General features: G+C 49.4%; 2 protein-coding genes across 4 annotated transcripts; one reads left to right on the top strand and one right to left on the bottom strand.

The window, feature by feature from the left end:
- Positions 1-7,935: 7,935 nt before the first annotated feature.
- On the bottom strand, positions 7,936-10,619 carry FEN1 (flap structure-specific endonuclease 1). 2 transcript variants are annotated; one of them, XM_048854290.2, is made up of 2 exons: positions 10,489-10,619; positions 7,936-10,067 (listed from the first exon to the last, which is right to left on the bottom strand). In XM_048854290.2, exon 2 carries the CDS (start codon positions 10,064-10,066, stop codon positions 8,918-8,920), a length of 1,149 nt encoding a protein of 382 aa, XP_048710247.1. In that variant the 5' UTR covers position 10,067; positions 10,489-10,619; the 3' UTR covers positions 7,936-8,917. The 2 variants fall into 2 exon arrangements, with proteins under 2 accessions (XP_048710247.1, XP_048710248.1); XM_048854291.2 differs by having other exon boundaries at positions 10,485-10,586.
- A 32-nt stretch (positions 10,620-10,651) lies between these two features.
- TMEM258 (transmembrane protein 258) lies at positions 10,652-14,418 on the top strand. 2 transcript variants are annotated; one of them, XM_048854292.2, is made up of 4 exons: positions 10,652-10,818; positions 11,204-11,313; positions 13,343-13,493; positions 14,262-14,418. In XM_048854292.2, exons 1-3 carry the CDS (start codon positions 10,816-10,818, stop codon positions 13,467-13,469), a joined length of 240 nt encoding a protein of 79 aa, XP_048710249.1. In that variant the 5' UTR covers positions 10,652-10,815; the 3' UTR covers positions 13,470-13,493; positions 14,262-14,418. The 2 variants fall into 2 exon arrangements, with proteins under 2 accessions (XP_048710249.1, XP_074985375.1); XM_075129274.1 differs by lacking the exons at positions 13,343-13,493; positions 14,262-14,418 and adding an exon at positions 12,477-12,565 and having other exon boundaries at positions 11,204-11,414.
- The last annotated feature ends 7,965 nt before the right edge of the window (positions 14,419-22,383 follow it).

The following is a 22,383-nucleotide window of genomic DNA, read 5'->3' as shown; positions in this document are numbered from 1 at the left end:
CCATATCTGAGGTAGAAGCGAAACTCAAACAGCTTAATGGGACTAAATCGGGGGGCCCAGATAATCTTCATCCAAGAATATTAAAGGAATTGGCACCCGAAATTGCAAGCCCATTAGCAAGAATTTTTAATGAATCTGTAAACTCAGGAGTTGTACCGTATGATTGGAGAATTGCGAACATAGTTCCTATTTTTAAGAAAGGGGAAAAAAGTGATCCGGGTAACTACAGGCCTGTTAGTTTGACATCTGTAGTATGCAAGGTCTTGGAAAAATTTTTGAAGGAGAAGGCAGTTAAGGACATTGAAGTCAAGGGTAAATGGGACAAAATACAACATGGTTTTACAAAAGGTAGATCATTCCAAACAAACCTGATCTCCTTCTTTGAGAAAGTAACAGATTTTTTAGACAGAGGAAACACAGTGGATCTAATTTACCTAGATTTCAGTAAGGTGTTTGATACCGTGCCACATAGGGAATTATTAGTTAAATTGGAAAAGATGGGGATCAATATGAACATTGAAAGGTGGATAAGGAATTGGTTAAAGGGGAGACGACAACGGGTCCTACTGAAAGGTGAACTGTCAGGCTGGAGGGAGGTTACCAGTGGAGTTCCACAAGGATCAGTTTTGGGACCAATCTTATTTAATCTTTTTATTACTGACCTCGGCACAAAAAGTGGGTGTGCGCTAATAAAGTTTGCGGATGATACAAAGCTGGGAGGTACTGCCAATTTAGAGAAGGACCGGGATATCATACAGGAGGATCTGGATGACCTTGTAAACTGGAGTAATAGTAATAGGATGAAATTCAATAGTGAGAATCATAGAATCATAGAATATAAGGGTTGGAAGGGACCCCAGAAGGTCATCTAGTCCAACCCCCTGCTCAAAGCAGGACCAATTCCCAGTTAAATCATCCCAGCCAGGGCTTTGTCAAGCCTGACCTTAAAAACCTCTAAGGAAGGAGATTCCACCACCTCCCCAGGTAACGCATTCCAGTGTTTCACCACCCTCTTAGTGAAAAAGTTTTTCCTAATATCCAATCTAAACCTCCCCCACTGCACCTTGAGACCATTACTCCTCGTTCTGTCATCTGATACCATTGAGAACAGTCTAGAGCCATCCTCTTTGGAACCCCCTTTCAGGTAGTTGAAAGCAGCTATCAAATCCCCCCTCATTCTTCTCTTCTGCAGGCTAAACAATCCCAGCTCCCTCAGCCTCTCCTCATAACTCATGTGTTCCAGACCCCTAATCATTTTTGTTGCCCTTCGCTGGACTCTCTCCAATTTATCCACATCCTTCTTGAAGTGTGGGGCCCAAAACTGGACACAGTACTCCAGATGAGGCCTCACCAATGTCGAATAGAGGGGAACGATCACGTCCCTCGATCTGCTCGCTATGCCCCTACTTATACATCCCAAAATGCCATTGGCCTTCTTGGCAACAAGGGCACACTGCTGACTCATATCCAGCTTCTCGTCCACTGTCACCCCTAGGTCCTTTTCCGCAGAACTGCTGCCTAGCCATTCGGTCCCTAGTCTGTAGCTGTGCATTGGGTTCTTCCGTCCTAAGTGCAGGACCCTGCACTTATCCTTATTGAACCTCATCAGATTTCTTTTGGCCCAATCCTCCAATTTGTCTAGGTCCTTCTGTATCCTATCCCTCCCCTCCAGCGTATCTACCACTCCTCCCAGTTTAGTATCATCCGCAAATTTGCTGAGAGTGCAATCCACACCATCCTCCAGATCATTTATGAAGATATTGAACAAAACCGGCCCCAGGACCGACCCTTGGGGCACTCCACTTGATACCGGCTGCCAACTAGACATGGAGCCATTGATAACTACCCGTTGAGCCCGACAATCTAGCCAACTTTCTATCCACCTTATAGTCCATTCATCCAGCCCATACTTCCTTAACTTGCTGACAAGAATACTGTGGGAGACCGTGTCAAAAGCTTTGCTAAAGTCAAGAAACAATACATCCACTGCTTTCCCTTCATCCACAGAACCAGTAATCTCATCATAGAAGGCGATTAGATTAGTCAGGCATGACCTTCCCTTGGTGAATCCATGCTGGCTGTTCCTGATCACTTTCCTCTCATGCAAGTGCTTCAGGATTGATTCTTTGAGGACCTGCTCCATGATTTTTCCAGGGACTGAAGTGAGGCTGACTGGCCTGTAGTTCCCAGGATCCTCCTTCTTCCCTTTTTTAAAGATTGGCACTACATTAGCCTTTTTCCAGTCATCCGGGACTTCCCCGGTTTGCCACGAGTTTTCAAAGATAATGGCCAATGGCTCTGCAATCACAGCCGCCAGTTCCTTCAGCACTCTCGGATGCAACTCGTCCGGCCCCATGGACTTGTGCACGTCCAGCTTTTCTAAATAGTCCCTAACCACCTCTATCTCCACAGAGGGCTGTCCATCTCTTCCCCATTTTGTGATGCCCAGCGTAGCAGTCTGGGAGCTGACCTTGTTAGTGAAAACAGAGGCAAAAAAAGCATTGAGTACATTAGCTTTTTCCACATCCTCTGTCACTAGTTTGCCTCCCTCATTCAGTAAGGGGCCCACACATTCCTTGGCTTTCTTCTTGTTGCCAACATACCTGAAGAAACCCTTCTTGTTACTCTTGACATCTCTGGCTAGCTGCAGCTCCAGGTGCGATTTGGCCCTCCTGATAACATTCCTACATGCCCGAGCAATATTTTTATACTCTTCCCTGGTCATATGTCCAACCTTCCACTTCTTGTAAGCTTCTTTTTTATGTTTAAGATCCGCTAAGATTTCACCATTAAGCCAAGCTGGTCGCCTGCCATATTTACTATTCTTTCGACTCATTGGGATGGTTTGTCCCTGTAACCTCAACAGGGATTCCTTGAAATACAGCCAGCTCTCCTGGACTCCTTTCCCCTTCAAGTTAGTCCCCCAGGGGATCCTGGCCATCCGTTCCCTGAGGGAGTCGAAGTCTGCTTTCCTGAAGTCCAGGGTCCGTATCGTGCTGCTTACCTTTCTTCCCTGTGTCAGGATCCTGAACTCAACCAACTCATGGTCACTGCCTCCCAGATTCCCATCCACTTTTGCTTCCCCCACTAATTCTACCCGGTTTGTGAGCAGCAGGTCAAGAAAAGCGCCCCCCCTAGTTGGCTCCTCTAGCATTTGCGCCAGGAAATTGTCCCCTACGCTTTCCAAAAACTTCCTGGATTGTCTATGCACCGCTGTATTGCTCTCCCAGCAGATATCAGGAAAATTAAAGTCACCCATGAGAATCAGGGCATGCGATCCAGTAGCTTCCGTGAGCTGCCGGAAGAAAGCCTCATCTACCTCATCCCCCTGGTCCGGTGGTCTATAGCAGACTCCCACCACTACATCACTCTTGTTGCACACACTTCTAAACTTAATCCAGAGACACTCAGGTTTTTCTGCAGTTTCGTACCGGAGCTCTGAGCAGTCATACTGCTCCCTTACATACAGTGCTACTCCCCCACCTTTTCTGCCCTGCCTGTCCTTCCTGAACAGTTTATAACCATCCATGACAGTACTCCAGTCATGTGAGTTATCCCACCAAGTCTCTGTTATTCCGATCACGTCATAGTTCTTTGACATCACCAGGACCTCCAGTTCTCCCTGCTTGTTTCCAAGGCTTTGTGCATTTGTATATAAGCACTTGAGATAACCTGTTGATCGCCCCTCATTCCCAGTATGAGGCAGAAGCCCTCCCCTCACAGACATTCCTGCCTGTGCTTCCTCCCGGTATCCCGCTTTCCCACTTACCTCAGGGCTTTGGTCTCCTTCCCCCGGTGAACCTAGTTTAAAGCCCTCCTCACTAGGTTAGCCAGCCTGCTCGCGAAGATGCTCTTCCCTCTCTTCGTTAAGTGGAGCCCGTCTCTGCCTAGCACTCCTTCTTGGAACACCATCCCATGGTCGAAGAATCCAAAGCCTTCTCTCCGACACCACCTGCGTAGCCATTCGTTGACTTCCATGATTCGACGCTCCCTACCTAGGCCTTTTCCTTCCACGGGGAGGATGGACGAGAACACCACTTGCGCCTCCAACTCCTTTATCCTTCTTCCTAGAGCCACATAGTCCGCAGTGATCCGCTCAAGGTCATTCTTGGCAGTATCATTGGTGCCCACGTGGAGAAACAGGAAGGGGTAGCGATCCGAGGGCTTGATGAGTCTCGGCAGTCTCTCCGTCACATCGCGAATCTTAGCCCCCGGCAAGCAGCAGACTTCTCGGTTTTCCCGGTCAGGGCGGCAGAGTCCCCGACCACCACCACCCGCCTTCTCCTCTTGGGAGTGGTGGTCGTGGAACTCCCAACCTCAGGACAGCGCATCTCATGCCTTCCAACCAGCGGAGTCTCCTTCTGCTTTCTCGCCCCAGACATATCATCTGGTCCACTCTCCGCAACGATACCTGTGGAGAGAACATGAAAGCGGTTAGTTACCTGTGTCTGTGTTACTGGAACCCGGACATTCCGCTTACCTCTTCTGGAGGTCACATGTTGCCAAGCTTCTTCACTGGCCTCTTGGCTCCTCTGTGCAACCTGCTCTATATCTGTAGAGCTTTGTGCCCCTAGAAGCCTATCCTGAGTTTTGTCCAGAAAATCCTCAGTTTCCCATATGCAACGCAGGGTTGTTATCTGTTGCTCCAGACCTTCAATCTTCTCTTCCAATATGGAGACCAGCTTGCACTTTGTACAGACAAAGTCGCTTCTGTCCTGTGGAAGAAAGACAAACATGGCACATCCAGTGCAGGTCACAACAGCTGAACCCCCCCCTTCCATATCACCTTCCTACTATGAGCTTCCTCAGAGCAGTTTGCAAGACGTAAGCCTCACTGGGCTCACTCCAGGCGAACTCCCAGGCAAACTCCTGCTGTGAGCTGCTCTGCTGTCCCCGCTGCTCAGCTGGTTCTCCGCCGCTCAGCTGGTTCGCGAAGCTCTGGCTATTTTTAAACAGCCAGGCTTCCCTGTCGCAAACAAACAGACACCCTACTGCCCGTGTCTAGGGCAGTAAGAAGTGTAAGGTTACGCATTTAGGGATTAATAACAAGAATTTTAGTTATAAACTGGGGACGCATCAGTTAGAAGTAACGGAGGAGGAGAAGGACCTTGGAGTATTGGTTGATCATAGGATGACTATGAGCCGCCAATGTGATATGGCCGTGAAAAAAGCTAATGCGGTCTTGGGATGCATCAGGAGAGGTATTTCCAGTAGGGATAAAGAGGTTTTAGTACCGTTATACAAGCACTGGTGAGACCTCACCTGGAATACTGTGTGCAGTTCTGGTCTCCCATGTTTAAGAAGGATGAATTCAAACTGGAACAGGTACAGAGAAGGGCTACTAGGATGATCCGAGGAATGGAAAACTTGTCTTATGAAAGGAGACTCAAGGAGCTTGACTTGTTTAGCCTAACTAAAAGAAGGTTGAGGGGAGATATGATTACTCTCTATAAATATATCAGAGGGATAAATACTGGAGAGGGAGAGGAATTATTTAAGCTCAGCACCAATGTGGACACAAGAACAAATGGATATAAACTGGCCACCAGGAAGTTTAGACTTGAAATTAGACAAAGGTTTCTAACCGTCAGAGGAGTGAAGTTTTGGAATAGCCTTCCAAGGGAAGCAGTGGGGGCAAAAGATCTATCTGGCTTTAAGATTAAACTCGATAAGTTTATGGAGGAGATGGTATGATGGGATAACATGATTTTGGTAATTAATTGATCTTTAAATATTCATGGTAAATAGGCCCAATGACCTGTGATGGGATGTTAGATGGGGTGGGATCTGAGTTACCCAGGAAAGAATTTTCTGTAGTATATGGCTGCTGAATCTTGCCCATATGCTCAGGGTTTAGCTGATCGCCATATTTGGGGTCGGGAGGGAATTTTCCTCCAGGGCAGATTGGAAGAGGCCCTGGAGTTTTTTTGTAGCATGGGGCACGGGTCACTTGCTGGAGGATTCTCTGCTCCTTGAAGTCTTTAAACCACAATTTGAGGACTTCAATAGCTCAGACATAGGTGAGAGGTTTTTCGCAGGAGTGGGTGGGTGAGATTCTATGGCCTGCGTTGTGTAGGAGGTCAGACTAGATGATCATAATGGTCCCTTCTGACCTTAGTATCTATGAATCTCTCAGACCATGCTACTTCTGTTGTACTAGGATACTTGTACATTCAACCTCTTCCCTGTTTTTGGTGTGAGATTCAAGAGACCTTTAAATACAGATGAACTGAACAGAGTCAAGCTTTTACAAAGGGCAACTGCCTGATCCTTTTGGCTCTGGTGCCATCGTTGTCACTCTGATTTGGATTAAGCTTTGTATGCTAAAACTTTGGCTCTTAGTGAGGAAAATACATATGTTTGGATAATCACAATATCAAAACAATGGATATATAGAACATGATCCTGTTTTGGTTACCAGAATGTCTGGGATAATAAAGGTCTTATATTAGTGAGAGTTTCAGCAGCCTAGTTTCTCTACCATCATTCTGTTCCTTACTTAAAACTTTGAGTAAATTAAAAAAAAACAAAAAAACAAACACAATCCTAACTCCCATTTTCAATAGAGACTCAGCCAGGTACTTAACCTTTTAAGTTAACCATTGAGTTACAATGAGACTAAGGTTCCTAGGTGCCTAAATCTCTTTTGAAAATAGGACCTAGGTGCTCTTGAAAAATGTTCCCTTTGTCTCAGTTGCTTACAGTAATGTACCTATCACACAATGTTAGGCTGTTAGCTTTCCATTACAAAGCAATAAGATAGTCAGTCAATCAAAGGTCCAGCAACCTGCAGAGATGAGGTGGCTGATTTTCCATTAGAAAGCTGCTTCTGACACCCCTCCCACCTTTTAATTTTAACAAAGTTAAATCAATCCCCTGTAAATGTACCTGTCTGCCAGAGGAAGATGACTTTTTGAGAAAAATTTGGTTATAATTTGATAGAGCATTTGTGAGATGATTCCCTCCTCCAACTTCAACATTGTTTCATCCGTTTGAAAATTAGTCTAATGTCATTTCAAACTCCACCTTGTCCTACAAAGCACAAACTTGCTTTGTTCAGGTGGCTTCAATATGGGCTACTATTTTACATTTACTGATTTGGAATTTTGCTCACTTAAAATTGTACTGTATGGAACATGCAGATTGATGAATGCAGGCTATGCCTGTACACATTGTCAGCTACTCTACCAACAATTACTAGATGGCAGAGGAAGAGAGATTAATGTAGCAACCAAGCAAGATGGCAAAAATGTTCAAGAGATCTATTTTCTGCTGTCACTTCATGGATCCTGATATTCTCCTGCCAATAGCGCCTTTCATTCCGTGATCTCAAAGTGCTTTATAAAACTAATTAATTTAGCCTCAAACACCCTGTGAGGTAGGTATTACTGTTCCCATTTTATAAGTGACGAAAACTGAATCTCAGATAACTTAATTGACTTGTATAAAGCCTACACAAAATTACCGTCCAAGCCAGGATTGAAATTTCAGATCACCTTATGCTCAACTCCTACACTGAATCTGCAAGACCACTCTTGCTCATGAGTGAGCCACTTCATCGGTCTCTCTTTTCCCATTGTAATGATATGGAAAATCTGAATCTTCCTTACAAGAGGCACAAATTCATGTTTGTTCAACACTTATGATGGAAAATGCAAATAAGTACTAGGTCCCCTGTACAGCCTGGAAAAGCAGAGAATGGCACAAGGGAAGACCAAATGTCTTTCCCTGAATCCTAGCTCCTTCACATTCCACAGAGCCTGGAAATCTCTGCTAAAATGAATGCAGCTTGTAAGAAGGGCTGGGTTAATGTTCAAGGTTTCTCTCACTTTGCATTATTCCTATGGATTTCTAACCTTTATTCCATTTGAGTAACTTTTTCTTTGGAATGGGCTGCAGTGAAGAAGCTATTTCAAATCTGAATGAACTGAACAGTTTTCCATTTTTTAGGTTTATTTACATTTTTCTTCAAAAAACATAATAAAATAAAACCTAGTGACAAATGTTAAATCTGGGGAGTTACAATTCCTTCACAGCTCCTCCTCATTTACATATTGGAACCAAATCGTCCCAAGGCTGGGATCTGGAGTGGAACCAGAATAATCTGCATCAAATGATTAAACTTCAGTACTTTTTGTGGGGGGAAGAATCTTTCCTTCCCCAATCAGATATGTCTATAAATAGGGGAGGGGGGAGAGTTTAAAACTTCAAGAGGATTTTAAATTTCTCCGTTTTCTCTCCACCAATCACTTAATTACCAATCTAATACATACAGATAAGTGAAGGAAGACCATAAAGAATCCCCATTAAAGTAAAAATTCCCTTCTTTCTGTAGCTCCCTCCCTCCTTCCCTCCCCCACATTTGGATTTTACACATTTCTTCCCCACTTTCTGCTTCAGTCTCCATCTCTTCCACACTCTACTTTGAGCTGATTTCTTGGTCCATTTGGCTGACATCCTCCTTTTCAGTATTTGGGTTTGGCTTGCATTATGGCTAGTCAACAGCACTCCTTCAGTCAGCCAGAGGGAACTGCTTGACAGTAACACAAGGTGATGGCCATGCACAATCTTTGCAGCACCCCCAGTCCTTATAGGCCTTGGACAAAGTAAGTCTGAAGCTGATGAACACTGTCATTGGATTGCTAGTGCAGCTCCCTCACCCCTTGGTTTGTCAAATTCCCCCACCCTTCCACTAATTTTGTCCTTCTCTTCCCTCAGCATTGTGCCTATATTGCTTCTGTGCTACGAGACAGCCATCTGGTTCACTATATGGAGGAGCGGAAGCAGCACAGATAACATTCTCCCGTGCAGGGTATAACTCAGAGCAGTGCAGGAAGAATACAGGATCTTCTATCAAATTTAAACCTCTGGAGGATCTGGGAGTGGAAGAGAACTAGGACAGTTCTGGAAGGTCTGGTTATTTCCCCTTTTTGAACTTCGCTGCTGCTGCACTATTGCCCTTTGCTTTCTTCTTGGCTGAGCCCTTGGGTTCTGGCTCCTTACGCTTGGCTGAGGTGATGGAGCCAGTCACCTTGAAGAAGTCATCCAGCCGGCCCTGAGTGCTACCTTGGCGGCTCTTGCTCAGCCTCTTGATCCCATTGCGGATCCGTTCTTCGTTGAACTGCTTCTCCCCACACATAAAAAGGACAAGCCCATCCTCATCCGGCTCGCTCCACTTCAGCTCCACGGTCTCAGGGTCCACCACGTCAGGCTGTAGGAAAAGTTGCTGGGCCTCCTTGTGCAGCCAGTTCTCAGGCAGGGGGTACTTCTTGGGATCTATGTGCTGCACAATCTTTTCAATGGTCTTATGCTGCTTGATGAGCTCCACAGCACGCTTGGGCCCAACGCCACGTATGCTCTCGCAGTAGTCACAGCCCAGAAGGATGCACAGGTCCACAAACTGCTCCCATGTTAGGTCTAGGTCCTGCAGGACGCGGTTCAGGTGGAATTCCTGGATAGGCAGCTTCTTGGCCTCACTGGCTGTAAGGTGCCGCATCAGCACGGGGCTGCCAAAGGTCAGGCAATCCATGTCCTCAGTGGCAGCTGCATAGACTTTGCCAGCTTTCACTAAGGTGGCACAGCTGGCTTCAGCCTCACCTGGTGCCTCCACATAAGGAATGCCCATGAGGGTCAGCAGCTTCTTGCACTCGTCATTGTGCTGCTTGGTCACCTTGACTAGCCTCTTGCTGAATTTCTCCACGTTGTCCTCTTCCCCTGCCTCTTGGGCCTCCTGGAGCTGCTTCTCTGCCTCGGCCCGGCGCTCAGTCCGCTTGGCCAGCTCGCCCGACTTCAGCTGGGGGGGCTTGCCGTCAAAGACATAGACCGGTTTGATACCGTTCTCCACCATACGAATGGTTCGGTAGAACATGCCCATCAGGTGGCTGGTGGTCTCACCTTCCTCGTTCTGCAGCATGTCAGCTCCCTGCCGCACGGCAATCAGGAACTGGTAGATGCTCATGGAGGCGTCGATGGCCACCTTCCGACCGAAATAACTCTTGATGTCATTCTCTCGGATGGCACCGGGCGCCACGTCTGCGATCAGTTTGGCCAGGCCATGGATTCCCATCCTAGCAGCAAGAAACAGGGGAATTAAGCCAGGAATGGCCCCAAAGCACATTGCACCCCGCAGGGAACATGAGCCAGAGCTCAAAGGGGGAAAAAGCCCTTCAGACGGCGTGGGGGAACGGCCACACTGTGCACGCCCAGCCCTACCACATAGGCCTCAGTACCCCGGGATCTAAGGTCCACCCCAGAGTGCTCTGCAGCATCCTACAAAGCATGTCCTGCACCCAGGACACCACCCATTCCCTGCAGCCTGCAGCCCCAGCCCCCCGCAAGGGACAGCGCCCCCTGCAGCGAGCCCAGCCCCCACCCTCCCGCAGGACGGCGCCCCGCGCGGGACAGCCCACAGCCCCCCAGCCGGAGAACGTGCCGAGGGGTCACGGCAGCGGGGCGCGCGCTCTCAGGGCGGGGGGGGGGGGTACCTGCCTTTGCTGGGTCACTCGGCCCCGCGCGCCGGCTCCAGACACCGCCACTGACTCCCTCTTCCCGCGTTCTGAAATCGCGCGTCGGATCCCGCGCGCTGCGCCGCGCACTGCCCGCCGGGAAGCGTAGTCCCGCTCGCCCGGCTCCTCCCGCAGTGTCTTGCCGGGAAGAGGGGCGGACGGGCCCGCGCGCAGAACTACAACTCCCGAGCGGCCCCGCGGCCCCCGCCCCCCGGGAGCCGCGCGCCCGTTCCTTCCGCTTCCGGGGCAGTGGGGGCGACCGGAGGAGACGTGTCCTTCCGTCGCCGGCGGTGGAGGGGAGAGCGGCGCGATGGTGAGAGTCGGCGGGGCGGCCCGAGCCCGAGCGCTGCTTCGGTCCCCTACCCGGCCGGCCCTGGGAGCCTGCTCGCGTTGCGGGCCTGGGGCGGGGGCTTTTCCTCCGCGTCTAGGCCTGAAACGGACAGAAACCGTCACACTCAGCCCCCCCCTCCCCCCGCCACGGCCTGGGGCCCCGGGGCCGCCGATCAGGTTGGGACCCTGGAGGTGTCCCCTCCCCCATGGCGCCTGTGTCCTGCCCCGCGGGGACCAGCTCTGCCCCGGACCGCGTGGGGAGCCGGGGTTACCGCTCTCCCGCGGTGACTGGCCGGGGCTGGGTCGTGGCCTGTGGCTGCCGCCTCCTCTGCGGCGCTAGCATCGCTCTGCTCTTTCTCTCCTCCCAGGAGCTCGAGGCCATGAGCAGATACACCAGCCCGGTGAACCCGGCTGTGTTCCCGCACCTCACCGTGGTGCTGCTGGCCATTGGCATGTTCTTCACTGCCTGGTTCTTCGTGTATCCGCCCGCTACGGAACAGCCAGGAGTTAGTAGCCGGGGCCACTCCGGTGCCACTGACTGCAGAGGCTGGACTTGGGGGAAGAGCCCTGTGAAGCAAAGTAGGAATGGCTCTGCTAGGAGTATGGAAGAGCCTCAGGGAGAAAAAGATGCACATCATAGTTGGGGTGGGGCAACTGGAAGCAGAGGGTGTAGAACCACAGTTTTGGAGGGTATAATAGTCTGGGGTGGGGCTACCTCGAGGGTGGGCAAAGTACAGCTCGGGGGCTGTATCCGGCCCACCAGACATTTTAATCTGGCCTTCAAGCTCCCATCGGGGAGCAGGGTCTGGGGCTTGCCCCACTCTGGTGCTCTAGGCAGGTTGCAGGGTAGGGGGCTTGCTCCATGCGGCTCCCAGAAGTAGTGGCATGTTCCCCTGCTGGCTCCTACGGGTAAGGGCAGCCAGGGAGCTTTGCATGTTGCCCCTGCCCCCAAGCACCGCTCTCATTGGCTGGGAACTGCGGCCAATGGGAGCTGCAGGGGCGGCACCTGTGGACAGGGTAGTGCACACAGAGCCGCCTGGCCGTGCTTCTGCATAGGAGCCGGAGGGAGGACATGCCACTGCTTCTGGGAGCTGCTTCAGGTAAGTGCCGCCCAGAGCCTGCATCCCTGATGCCTTTCGCCCCTGTCGCAGCCCTGATCCCCCTCCTGCCCTCCTAACCCCTCGGTCCCAGCCTGGAGCACCCTCCTGTACCCCAACTCCTCATCCCCAGCCCCACCCCGGAGTCTCCCCCCTGCACCCCAACCCGGAGCCCCCTCCTGCATCCTGAACTCCTCATTTCTGGCCCCACCCCAGAGCCAGCTGGAGCCCTCTTCTCCCCCCCCACCCCCAATTTCATGAGCATTCATGGCCCACCATACAATTTCCATACCCAGATGTGGCCCTTAGGCCAAAAAGTTTGCCCACTCCAGGATACACTGTGGTTGAACTGGATTGCTTGAAAAGTTGAGCAGTGGGTATACCTAAACTGGGACTGAGGGGGAGAGGATTTGCTGTTGGTAGAGAAGCCAGGAGGGCAGGCAAGAGGGCTAAGAGCAAGAAGGGGCCACAGCTTGGGGATGTGTTAGAGTCAGGCTTGGTGTGAACCTACAGTAACCTGCTTTTTGATAATGTTCTTTGACAGCACTTGGTGTTGAGGATGAAGTGGGAAAGGCTGCCTGGCAGAAGCCCTTCAAGCCATGGAAGCAGTCTCTTTAGGAATCTTAGATTGCATAGTAAACAGTAAAAGCTGTTTTAGCCGGCATGTTCGGGGGTTGGGGGGTGCCAGTAAGTGAAAAATGCCAGTTAACTAAGAGGGAGGGACTTTGGGTGCAGGAGTGGGTGTGGGACTGGGGCATGGGAAGGGGTGCAGGGCGTGGGCTCTGAGAGGGAGTTTGGGTGCGGGAGGGGACTTGGAGCATGGGAGGGGGTGCGGGGTGCCAGATCCAGGGGGTGCTTGCCTCAGGCGACTCTCCACAAACGGCGACCTGTCCTGGTTGCTCCTAGGCGGAGACATCGCAGATGACCCTGCGTGCTGCCCCTGCCCCGAGCGCTGTGTCCACACCTCCCATTGCTGGGAACAGCAGCCAATGGGAGCTGTGGGGAGAATGCCTGTGGGCAGAGGCAATGTGCAGAGCCACCTGCCATGCCTCCACCTAGGAGCAGCCAGGACAGGTCGCTGCTTGCGGGGAGCCACCTGAGGTGAGTGGCCCCTGGATCCGGTGCCCCAAGCCCCCTCCTGTACCCAAACTCCCTCACAGAGCCTGCGCTCCACACCCACTCCCGCGCCCCAACCCCTGCCAGCCCCACACCAAATGGACTTTAATTAAGATCAGAAATGCCAGTTTATAGAGGTTTCTGGTTGGTGAAGTGCCGGATAAAACAGCTTTTACTGTATAAGGCTACCTCCCTGCCAGACCCTTTTGGTTCATTTTCAGGCCAAAGTTAGAGTGTGGTACTGTAAGCCCTCTGATCTGTCTCTTTGGTTATTGCTTTAACTAGCCTTTTCAGCTATGAAGTGACTTCCACTAAGTACACACGGGACATCTACAAGGAACTGCTTATCTCCCTGGTGGCTTCACTTTTCATGGGCTTTGGAGTTCTCTTCTTGCTGTTGTGGGTCGGTATCTATGTGTGACACTAAGCCAGGGACCTACTCTAGGTAAGACCTGTAGAACCAGAACGTAGAGGTAGGCAGCTGTCCTCAGTGACAGGCCCAGCTTACAGCTGCCAGAGGCTGATAGATGCTTGTTAAGCATCTGTAGATATCTCATCTCCTGGAGACAGTGTCACACCCTGAGCTGGTAAATGCTCTGTACAGAAACCTCCCTTGGAGGGATCACTGTTGGGGTACAGGGCAGTGGACATAGATGCTGCTATGCCACCATTTTCCCCCTATATGTGGAATAGCTGCTGCTGGTTAATTCTCCAGCACTGTAACAGGGGCTGCAACTATTATGAGGCAGAGCTCCGCTCCTTATTTAACACTTCTCTGCAGATGTGGAGCTGCTTATCATTTCCCCAGTATGGACTGTGTACAAGGCGGTTTTGAATGAAGGCAGCTCAGCGGCACACACATGACATCCCAAACCAGTTATTCTATGAAGGAATCCATATTCATCTTAATGCTATAAACTGGCATTCCCAGAGTCTTCTGACAAATGGTGAATAAACAAATGAATCTGGAATGAGTGGGGCGAAGGAATTGAATTTCTGTGTCTCATTGCCTGCTTTTACACACACTCCCTCTGGCACTGCTTCAGTAAAGCATCCCACTCACCCATGTGTTTCTGGGTCAGACAATGGGTTTGGAGTTCACTGAGTCCTAGTCTCACTCCCACCAAATGCTGTGGGAAGCAGTTATGGGAGCAGCAGGAGTTTGTTTTGGGGGGAAAGCTGTCACTCCAACTTCCTGTCTCTGTCATTTCAGATTCCAGGTGGAAGGCCTCACAGAAGCTCCTCCTTTTTCTATTTTTGTACTTTAAGGATATGGCCCATCGCAGATGCAGACTCTGTGTCCTGCCAAGTGATCGCAGCCCACTGCATCACCTCAAGCCTGAATAAAGCTGGTTCTGTGATGTAGCAAACTTCGGGGTCCTACTCTGTGTTTTGGGGGCTCTTTATCTGACTTTCAAATGTCCTCTGATCTCAGCACAAGATCAGCATCCTCTGGATAGATCCTCAATTGTGTTCAGAAATAAAATGGCCCTTTTACAGGCTCCAGCCAACTGCAGCCATACTGAGAGGAACTGAGTATAGCCCTGAAGGGATCCACTTCCCTCTGCAGTGCAGAATGGGGCTAGTTTCCAGTTGTCTCTTACAGATGCAAACTGTAAGGAAAGCTGCACTGTAACTGGCCATCCACTGTCAAGGAGCGTAGGCATAATGTTAAAGGTTTGTTTCAAACAAAACAGGCTTTCACAGCATCTCACAGGTGTAGAAATGTACCATGAAAAGATGTTTTTAAAGTAATTGTTTTCTTGTAGAGAGACCAGAGACGAGATCAGATGTCAATCTGATAGTGAATACATCCACTCCAAAAGACTGCTTCCTTCTCTAGTAGATAGCTGATTTTGATCTTCATGTTCTTCCCCCTGTGTGATCTTGTATCATAATGGAGCTAGTGCAGGAGAAGTGTGAAGTCAAACTGGCGCTGACCTCATTTTATTGTACAAGTTTGGTGAAATGAGGAAATCGTGTTCCCAAATAAACTCTCAGCTACAGTTATATGGCCAAATTCATTAACGGTGCAAGTTAGTCATGTTGCAGCAGAGGTTTTGTGCTGTAACTCCCATTGAAACCTATAGGCCCCAGAGGTGAATGTGGCGTAGGGTTGGGAATAAGCTGTTAGCTCAGCTCGAGGTCGAGGACGATCTCTTTCACAGGTTTTATTTTTTAAGGGTCCTTTGGTGACTGAGTAGTCTGATCCTTGTACCACAAGCTCATTGGCAGATGTTGCAGGTGATGTTGGAAGTCAGATTGTTGTGTGACAGTTGTCTTTCTTTTCTTCTCTGGCGTTTTTCTGTGACCAAGGCAAGGTGATTTTCCTCAAAAGTGGACGTTTCTTCTCTGATAAGTCTTTGCCAGTCATCCCTATCCTGGGCTACTCTCTCCCAGTGTGCAGTGTCGATGCCACATCTCTTGATGTTTATCTTGAGGGTGTTTTTAAAACATTTCTTTCGGCCTCCTCGTTTCCTTTCTTCTTTGGTGAGTTGGGCATACAGCAGTTGTTTTGGTAAGTGTACATCAGGCATGTGCACTCAGTGTCCGCTCCACTTCAGCTGTTGCTGGATAATCAGGGCCTCAGCACTGAAGATGTTGGTATCTGTGAGACACTGACATTAGTGTGGCAATCCTCCCACTTTATGAAGTGTTAACTCAGCACGGTGGATCTCAGTCTGTAGTCCGTGGAGTTAAGAAGACTTCTAGAGTTAAGAAGTCTGTCTTTATGGTCTGCAGAACTAAAGTTTTAGAGGACCATGGTGAAGGGGTTATGATCCATGAAAGGATCTCTCTCTTAGGGATAGATTAACAGACCGGAACAGATGGAGAGCCTTTACTGTAACCAGTGAGAAAGCTGGGATTTCTCACTGGCCCTCACCAAACCCCTAATTCTTCACTGCTTGGTACTCTAGCTTATGCTCAAATAAATTTGTTTGTCTCTAAGGTGCCACAAGTACTCCTTTTCTTTTTGCGAATACAGACTAACACGGCTGCTACTCTTAAATCAGAGACCAGTGTGGGAATCTCATGATATACAACATTTGCTTCTAGTACTTGTTGGTTGTGAGAGAGTTGGTCTGTAAACTGTCACTGATTCTTATCAAGCTTAGGGTTTTCTATAATGGCCACCGCTGTGGTATCTTAGTGCTTTGAAGAAAAATTAAATGTATGTAGTATGTCCTGTTGGACTTTATGGAATTTTGTGCTCTTCTCCCTTCTCTGGTTGTAGGAAGCTCTGCTTGGGATATATAGAGAGTAACTCCTTGCTTAACGTTATAGTTATGTTCCTGAAAAATGCTACTTTAAGCAAAACGATTTCAAGCAAATTTCTCCATAAAAATTAATGTAAAGGGGGTGGGGGGTTAGGTTCCCCTCTGTCTGTGTGTGTGTATAATGTGTGTGTGTATATATATATATAATGTGTGTGCTTTAAACAAACGATTTAATACAGTACACAATGATGATTGTGAAGCTTGGTTGAGGTGGTGAAGTCAGAGGGTGGGATATTTCCCAGGGACTGCCTTGCTGCTAAATGATGAACTAACACTTGGCTGAGCCCTCAAGGCTAACACGTTGTTAATGTAGCCTCACACTCTACAAGGCAGCACAAATGGAGGGAGGAGACACAATAGAGGCATGGCAGTGGCTGCAAGCATTCCCTGCAGAAACTGAACATGATGATGAACCCACGCTATCCCACTGGAGCACAGCACTCCCTTCACTTTCCAAAGTGTCCGGGGGGTGCATGTGTGTGTGAGACAGAGACACGCTCTGTGTTTGTGTGTGTGGTGTGAGAGATGCACATTGCCCTTTTAAGTACGCTGACCCCACTCTAAGTACACTGCCTTTTTAAGTACATCAGCAAGTTGAGACAGCAGCTGCTGCCAGCAAGCTCCCTCCATCCTGAGCCCTGTGTCTCCCCCCCTGCTCTGTGGAGATGGGGTACAGGAGCGGGGGAATGGGATACCCTGACATCAGCATGCCTCTTCCCCCCCCGCACAGCAAACAGGAGGCTCCCAGAAGCAGCTCCAAGGCAGAGGGCAAGAGCGGCAGAGGGCAGGAGCAGCACACGGCAGTGGGGGGAGGGACACCTGAACTGCTTGGCAATTGGTAGCCTGCTGGGCAGCTGCTGCACAGGGAACCTAGGGAAGTTGATAGAGGGGCTGCCGGCCCACCCTCATTTCAAGCCCCCACCAGCTAGCGCCAACGGGCTGCTCTTCCTGCAAGCAGTGGACAAAGCAGGCAGCTGCCAAACTTTACAACAAAACAATGTTAATCGGGACGACGTTAAGTGAGGAGTTACTGTATCTGTGTATTTTAAACATAATGCCTAATAGTGGTACAGCTTTATCGAAGAGGATGTTCTCACAGTGCTCCCAAGATTGACTGTGAATTGATCGAATTTGCAATGGAAGCTCATTCCATAGTCCAGTTCTCTCAACCAAGAATGCTTTATCACTGCCTCTCACTTTTTATTTGGTTTTGTAAATTACAATCCCAGCTGTCTTGGTGTGGCATCATGGATAGAGATGAGGATACTGATGTAGTTTAGGTTGTGATCTGTTAAAAATGTTGATCATTTTAGACCATAGGCTGGAACTGGCAATAGAAGCAGGCTGGAAGCCACTGGAGGGAGTGGTGCACAGAGGTAACGTGCCTATGGAAGTCTGCCCTGGTGAAGTAGTTGGGGGTGGGCGGTGGGTATGTTCATTCCACACAAGTTAGATTCTCTGCATTGTATTCAGTCTTAGAGGCAGTTTGTTTGATAATCCTGGCTGGAGGTGACAAATGGGTGGATCATTGACCAGTTTCTCATCTGGAAGGAAGGGGCCAAGTTTCCTAGCAAGCTGGAGATGGTGGTGGATTTTTTGTTTTGTTTTTTACAACCGACGTTATCCAATTATCCAAGTTTAATGATTTGTTCAGGACCACAAAGCTTTGCACCAACTGATAAATGGAGGACAGCGAACCCGGTAATTCTTTGGACAATTTTCCCTTTCTGGTCAGCATCATTTCAGTCTTGTGCATGTTTGAGCCAGCAGCTCTTCAACCAGGTATTGATCTCCTGTCAGCGTCCTTCCAATGTCCTTACAAGGGACCAAAAAATGTTATACAGGTGCATGCTCTTAGCATGTTATCTATCATAAATATTAGGGTTGGAAGAGACCTCAGGAGGTCATCTAGTCCAATCCTCTGTTCAAAGCAGGACCAACACCAACTAAATCATCCCAGCCAGGGCTTTGTCCATCACCTCCCTAGGGAAACCATTCCAGTGCTTTACCACCCTCTTAGTGAAATGGTGTTTCCTAATATCCAACCTAGACCTCCCACACTGAAACTTGAGACCATTGCTTCTTGTTCTGTCATCTGCTACCACTGAGAAAAGCCTAGCTCCATCCTATTTGGAACCCCCCTTCAGGTAATGAAGGCTGCTGTCAAATCCCCCCTCACTCGTCTCTTCTGCAGACTAAGTAAGCCCAGTTCCCTCAGCCTCTCCTCTTAAGTCATGTGCTCCAGCTCCCTAAATTATTTTTGTTGCCCTCTGCTGAACTCTCTCCAATTTGTCCACATCCCTTCTGTAGTGGGGGGACCAAAACTGGACGCAGTACTCCAGATGTGGCTTCACCAGTGCCAAATAGAGGGGAATAATCACTTCCCTCGATCTGCTGGCAATGCTTCTACTAATACAGCCCAATATGCCATTGGCTTTCTTGGCAACAAGGGCACACTGCTGACTTATATCCAGCTTCTCGCCCACTGTAATCGCCAGGTCCTTTTCTGATCATCAGAGCCTGTGGCCTCTTATACATGGTGAAGAGAAGGGAGGCACGATAGATCCTGGAGTGACTCTGCAGATGGGAGTTTTGAAGAGCCGTTACCCATCACCACTCTCTGGTGTCCTGTTTGGAGGAATAAATGGAGCCACTGTAGTGTAGTTCCACGTACCATCCTGCTTGCATGGAATAGCTGGGGTAATACCTATGGCTCACTGTTGGAAACTTCCAAGAGGTTGAGTAATGTGAGTGCTGAGACGGCCTCTTTCCATAGCTGTGAAGAGGCTAATTACTTTGGTCCAAAGCCCAGTGGCAAAGCATCTGTATTGTATTGAGTGAGTTGGCTTGGGAATGGGAAGCTGTATCTGGGGTCATCTGCTCTAAGTGCTGGTGCTTTCAGGATCCCTCATTCAAGGAGAACTGCTATGGCACCAGGCCAGGCTTTATACAGCAAGTTTCCCTGAGGCCAGGGCAGTTTCCTGGGGGGGGGGAACATCAGCTCCCTCCTGTTGCTCCTGCATGCGCCACATGTGTGTCCCACCTGCGTCTCCAGACAATGCTTAAGGAGCAAGGTGAGGAGGCGAGCGGGTGGGGGGCCTGGCGGGTGAGTGAGGAAGTCAGTGGTGAGGAGAGCAGCAGGCGGGGGGGGGGAGTGAGTGGCAGGGATGCACTGAAAGAGGAGTAGAGGTGAGCAGCGAGCCAGCAGCAGGGTGAGGGGGCAGGTGGGGGCTGGGGTGAGGAGGTGAGTGGCAGGGATGGTCCTGGTGGAGGTGTAAGGAGGCAAGTGACGAGCCAGCAGCAGGGTGACGGTGTGGGCAGGGGGGTCTGGCTGCAAGCTGGGCAGTGAGGAGGTGAGCGGGAGGTCTTGTGTTGGGGGGGGTGGTCTGGCAGGGGAGTGAGGAGGGATACAGGAGGCAGGCACCTGGGCAGTGGGTGGAGCCCCCCTTTGGGGAGGCCCACCCCCTGGCAGCTGAAGCCCCAAGCGCCCCCCCCCCCCCCGCACCTGCTCAAAGGAGCCCCAGACTGGCGGAGCTCCTGTGTGTCAGTTGAAGCCCCGAGCCCCACCCACCTGCCAGGAGGAGCCCCGGGCTAGCTGCAGCCATGCCTTCCAGCCCCAAGCCACCCAGATATGTTTTTCATTATTATTTGGACTTCTATTATGTAAAAGCATTTTTAATTTATTTCAGAATTGTTATACAAACATCTTTACCAAAAAAGCAAAAGAAACAATAAGAGATAACTGCATAATTTTTATTATCGAGTCTGCAAAAAAAAAACAACCCCAACCCTTACATAAATTAATTACAATGATTTGGATGTATAAATGTGCATATTACTTTATTTACTTTAGCAAGAGTTGGTGGCCGCACTCTGAGGCCACCAAAAAATTTGTTGGGAGAATGAACCCCCATGTGATGTGTCAGAGTGACTGAGCTGTTGGGCCACCTTGTGGCTCAATATGGCATATGGTTTTCCTCTGTAGTTCAACTGTCTGGTGGGTCCCCTTTGCCTTTTGACTCTGCTCTCTGGCCAGGTCATGTTTGCTGCCACCCCTTTCAGGGTAAATCAGGGTTTTCACAGAAAAGTCCCAGGACATCTCACTCGATAGATGGCCCAGATCAAGGCCCAAAAGTTTTTCTGGACCCTTGTAGCTACGGTCTGTCTTCTCAGACCTCCTGCTTCTTCCTTGGGCTGCTACTTCCTATTCTGGCCCAGTTTCTCCTGAGGGGGCTTGTATTCTCAATGGGGGTCTGCCTTTGGGTCAACCCCCTAGTCCCAGTTCTCAAAATTTCAAACAACAGAAAACTAAATGATCAGAAAGAATGAGCAACACCACTTCCTCTCTCCTACCAGGATCTTTCAGCTACTGGCTTACCACTCTGTGTTCACAGAGAATCTAATGTAGCTTGACCCTCTGCTGTGCTCCTCTCTGGGAGCGGAGGACGAGATGTCTGTCGACCTTCCCAGGCTTGGCTCTTCTGTACTGGGCTTCTCCCTTTTTCAAGGCTCCTCTGAGATTGAACACCTCGCATGTGGGGCTGCCTGAGCCCAAAGCTGCTCTTTAATCCCTTCTTGCCTGGTGCAGGGTTTGTACACCCTCTCACAATGCCACTTTTTATATCAGTATCCGTGCCCTCAGCTGTGAAGTGGGGATACCTGCCTAGTGAGTGTTGTGCTAATCAATGCTTGTTCCGAGAAGAGAGATCCTCTGAAAGAATGTGTTATTGGCTGGGTGAAGTGTCGTCTAACACTTCATTTGATGGCATTTTTCTGCTGGCCAGCACTGAGGCTGTTTAGCAGAGTTGAAGGAATGCAGGGGTTCAGGGCTGCCTCAGATCAGGAGCTGTACTGGCTGAGTAGGAGTGAGGCTGGAGATTTGTGCTGTGGCTCCCTCCACACTATGCCTGGCTCAGGCAGGATCATTTACCTTTGCCCAGTCAAAATTGGTTTTGTTCATAAGCAGTGCCCATGTGGTGCTGCAGGCAGAGGACTCACTGCTTGTCGCACCAAACAGGCACTGCCAAGGGGAGGTAAAACCGAGGCAGGCAGCAGGGTTAGGGGCTAGAGTTGCTGGAGGGAGACGATGCCACCAGGTGGAACTCAGTCACAATGCTACTGCTCAGGCTCCTCTGCCTGCAGCACAAGTGGGCACTATCGAGGGGAAGTCTTTGATATGAAACCAATACAACAAATGGCAGGAGGAGCTTAGACAAACTAACAATAACATTCAGCTTTAGCAGCAGTATCCTGTAAAACTGATACAGATTCAGGGATAGAGACCGCAGTTCCTGCCGGTTCGATGTGCGTCAGCCATGCGCTCTGCAAAAAGAAAAGGAGGACTTGTGGCACCTTAGAGACTAACCAATTCATGCATCCGATGAAGTGAGCTGTAGCTCACGAAAGCTCATGCTCAAATAAATTGGTTAGTCTCTAAGGTGCCACAAGTCCTCCTGTTCTTTTTGTGGATACAGACTAACATGGCTGCTACTCTGAAACCAGACATTACTGAAAGTATGAAGTAATCTTGGCTTTGCCTCATTGTGTGGCCCTGGGAAAATCAATGATTTCTCTACCTATAAAAGGAGGAATAATACTTACCTACCTTATAGGCATGGTGTAACATTACTTGTACACTGCTTTGAAAATGGGGAGCATGATGCGTCTTGGAGCCACTACGCCAACATTGGATCAGTTTACAATTTATAGATCTAAAGCAGTAGCTTCATCTATTTTTCAGATGGTGTCCTGCAAAAAGATCCTAAATTCCCTTGCTCCACATCCTAGTATCTGTCAGCGCTGGAGTATAAACTGAATGCTCCATTTTATACCTATCCTTAAGTACAGTTTAAAATGCAGTCCACAGCCATGAGCATGGACAGAGCTTGGAATTTGATTTGCCCACACCTGAGCATCTTAAGTAACTGATGCCATCTGGAAGAAACCCATGGTGTTTGTGGTATCAGGGCCCAGTTGTGTGAAAGGGACAATTTGTAAACAACTGCATTAAGAAACACAATTTTTCCACTGGTGGAGGAAAGCAGCCAGGAGCCATAC

This window comes from Caretta caretta, chromosome 6, assembly GCF_965140235.1.
Source record: "Caretta caretta isolate rCarCar2 chromosome 6, rCarCar1.hap1, whole genome shotgun sequence".
In the NCBI taxonomy this organism is placed as follows: Eukaryota; Metazoa; Chordata; order Testudines; family Cheloniidae; genus Caretta; species Caretta caretta.
This window is presented reverse-complemented; position numbering and strand designations above follow the sequence as displayed.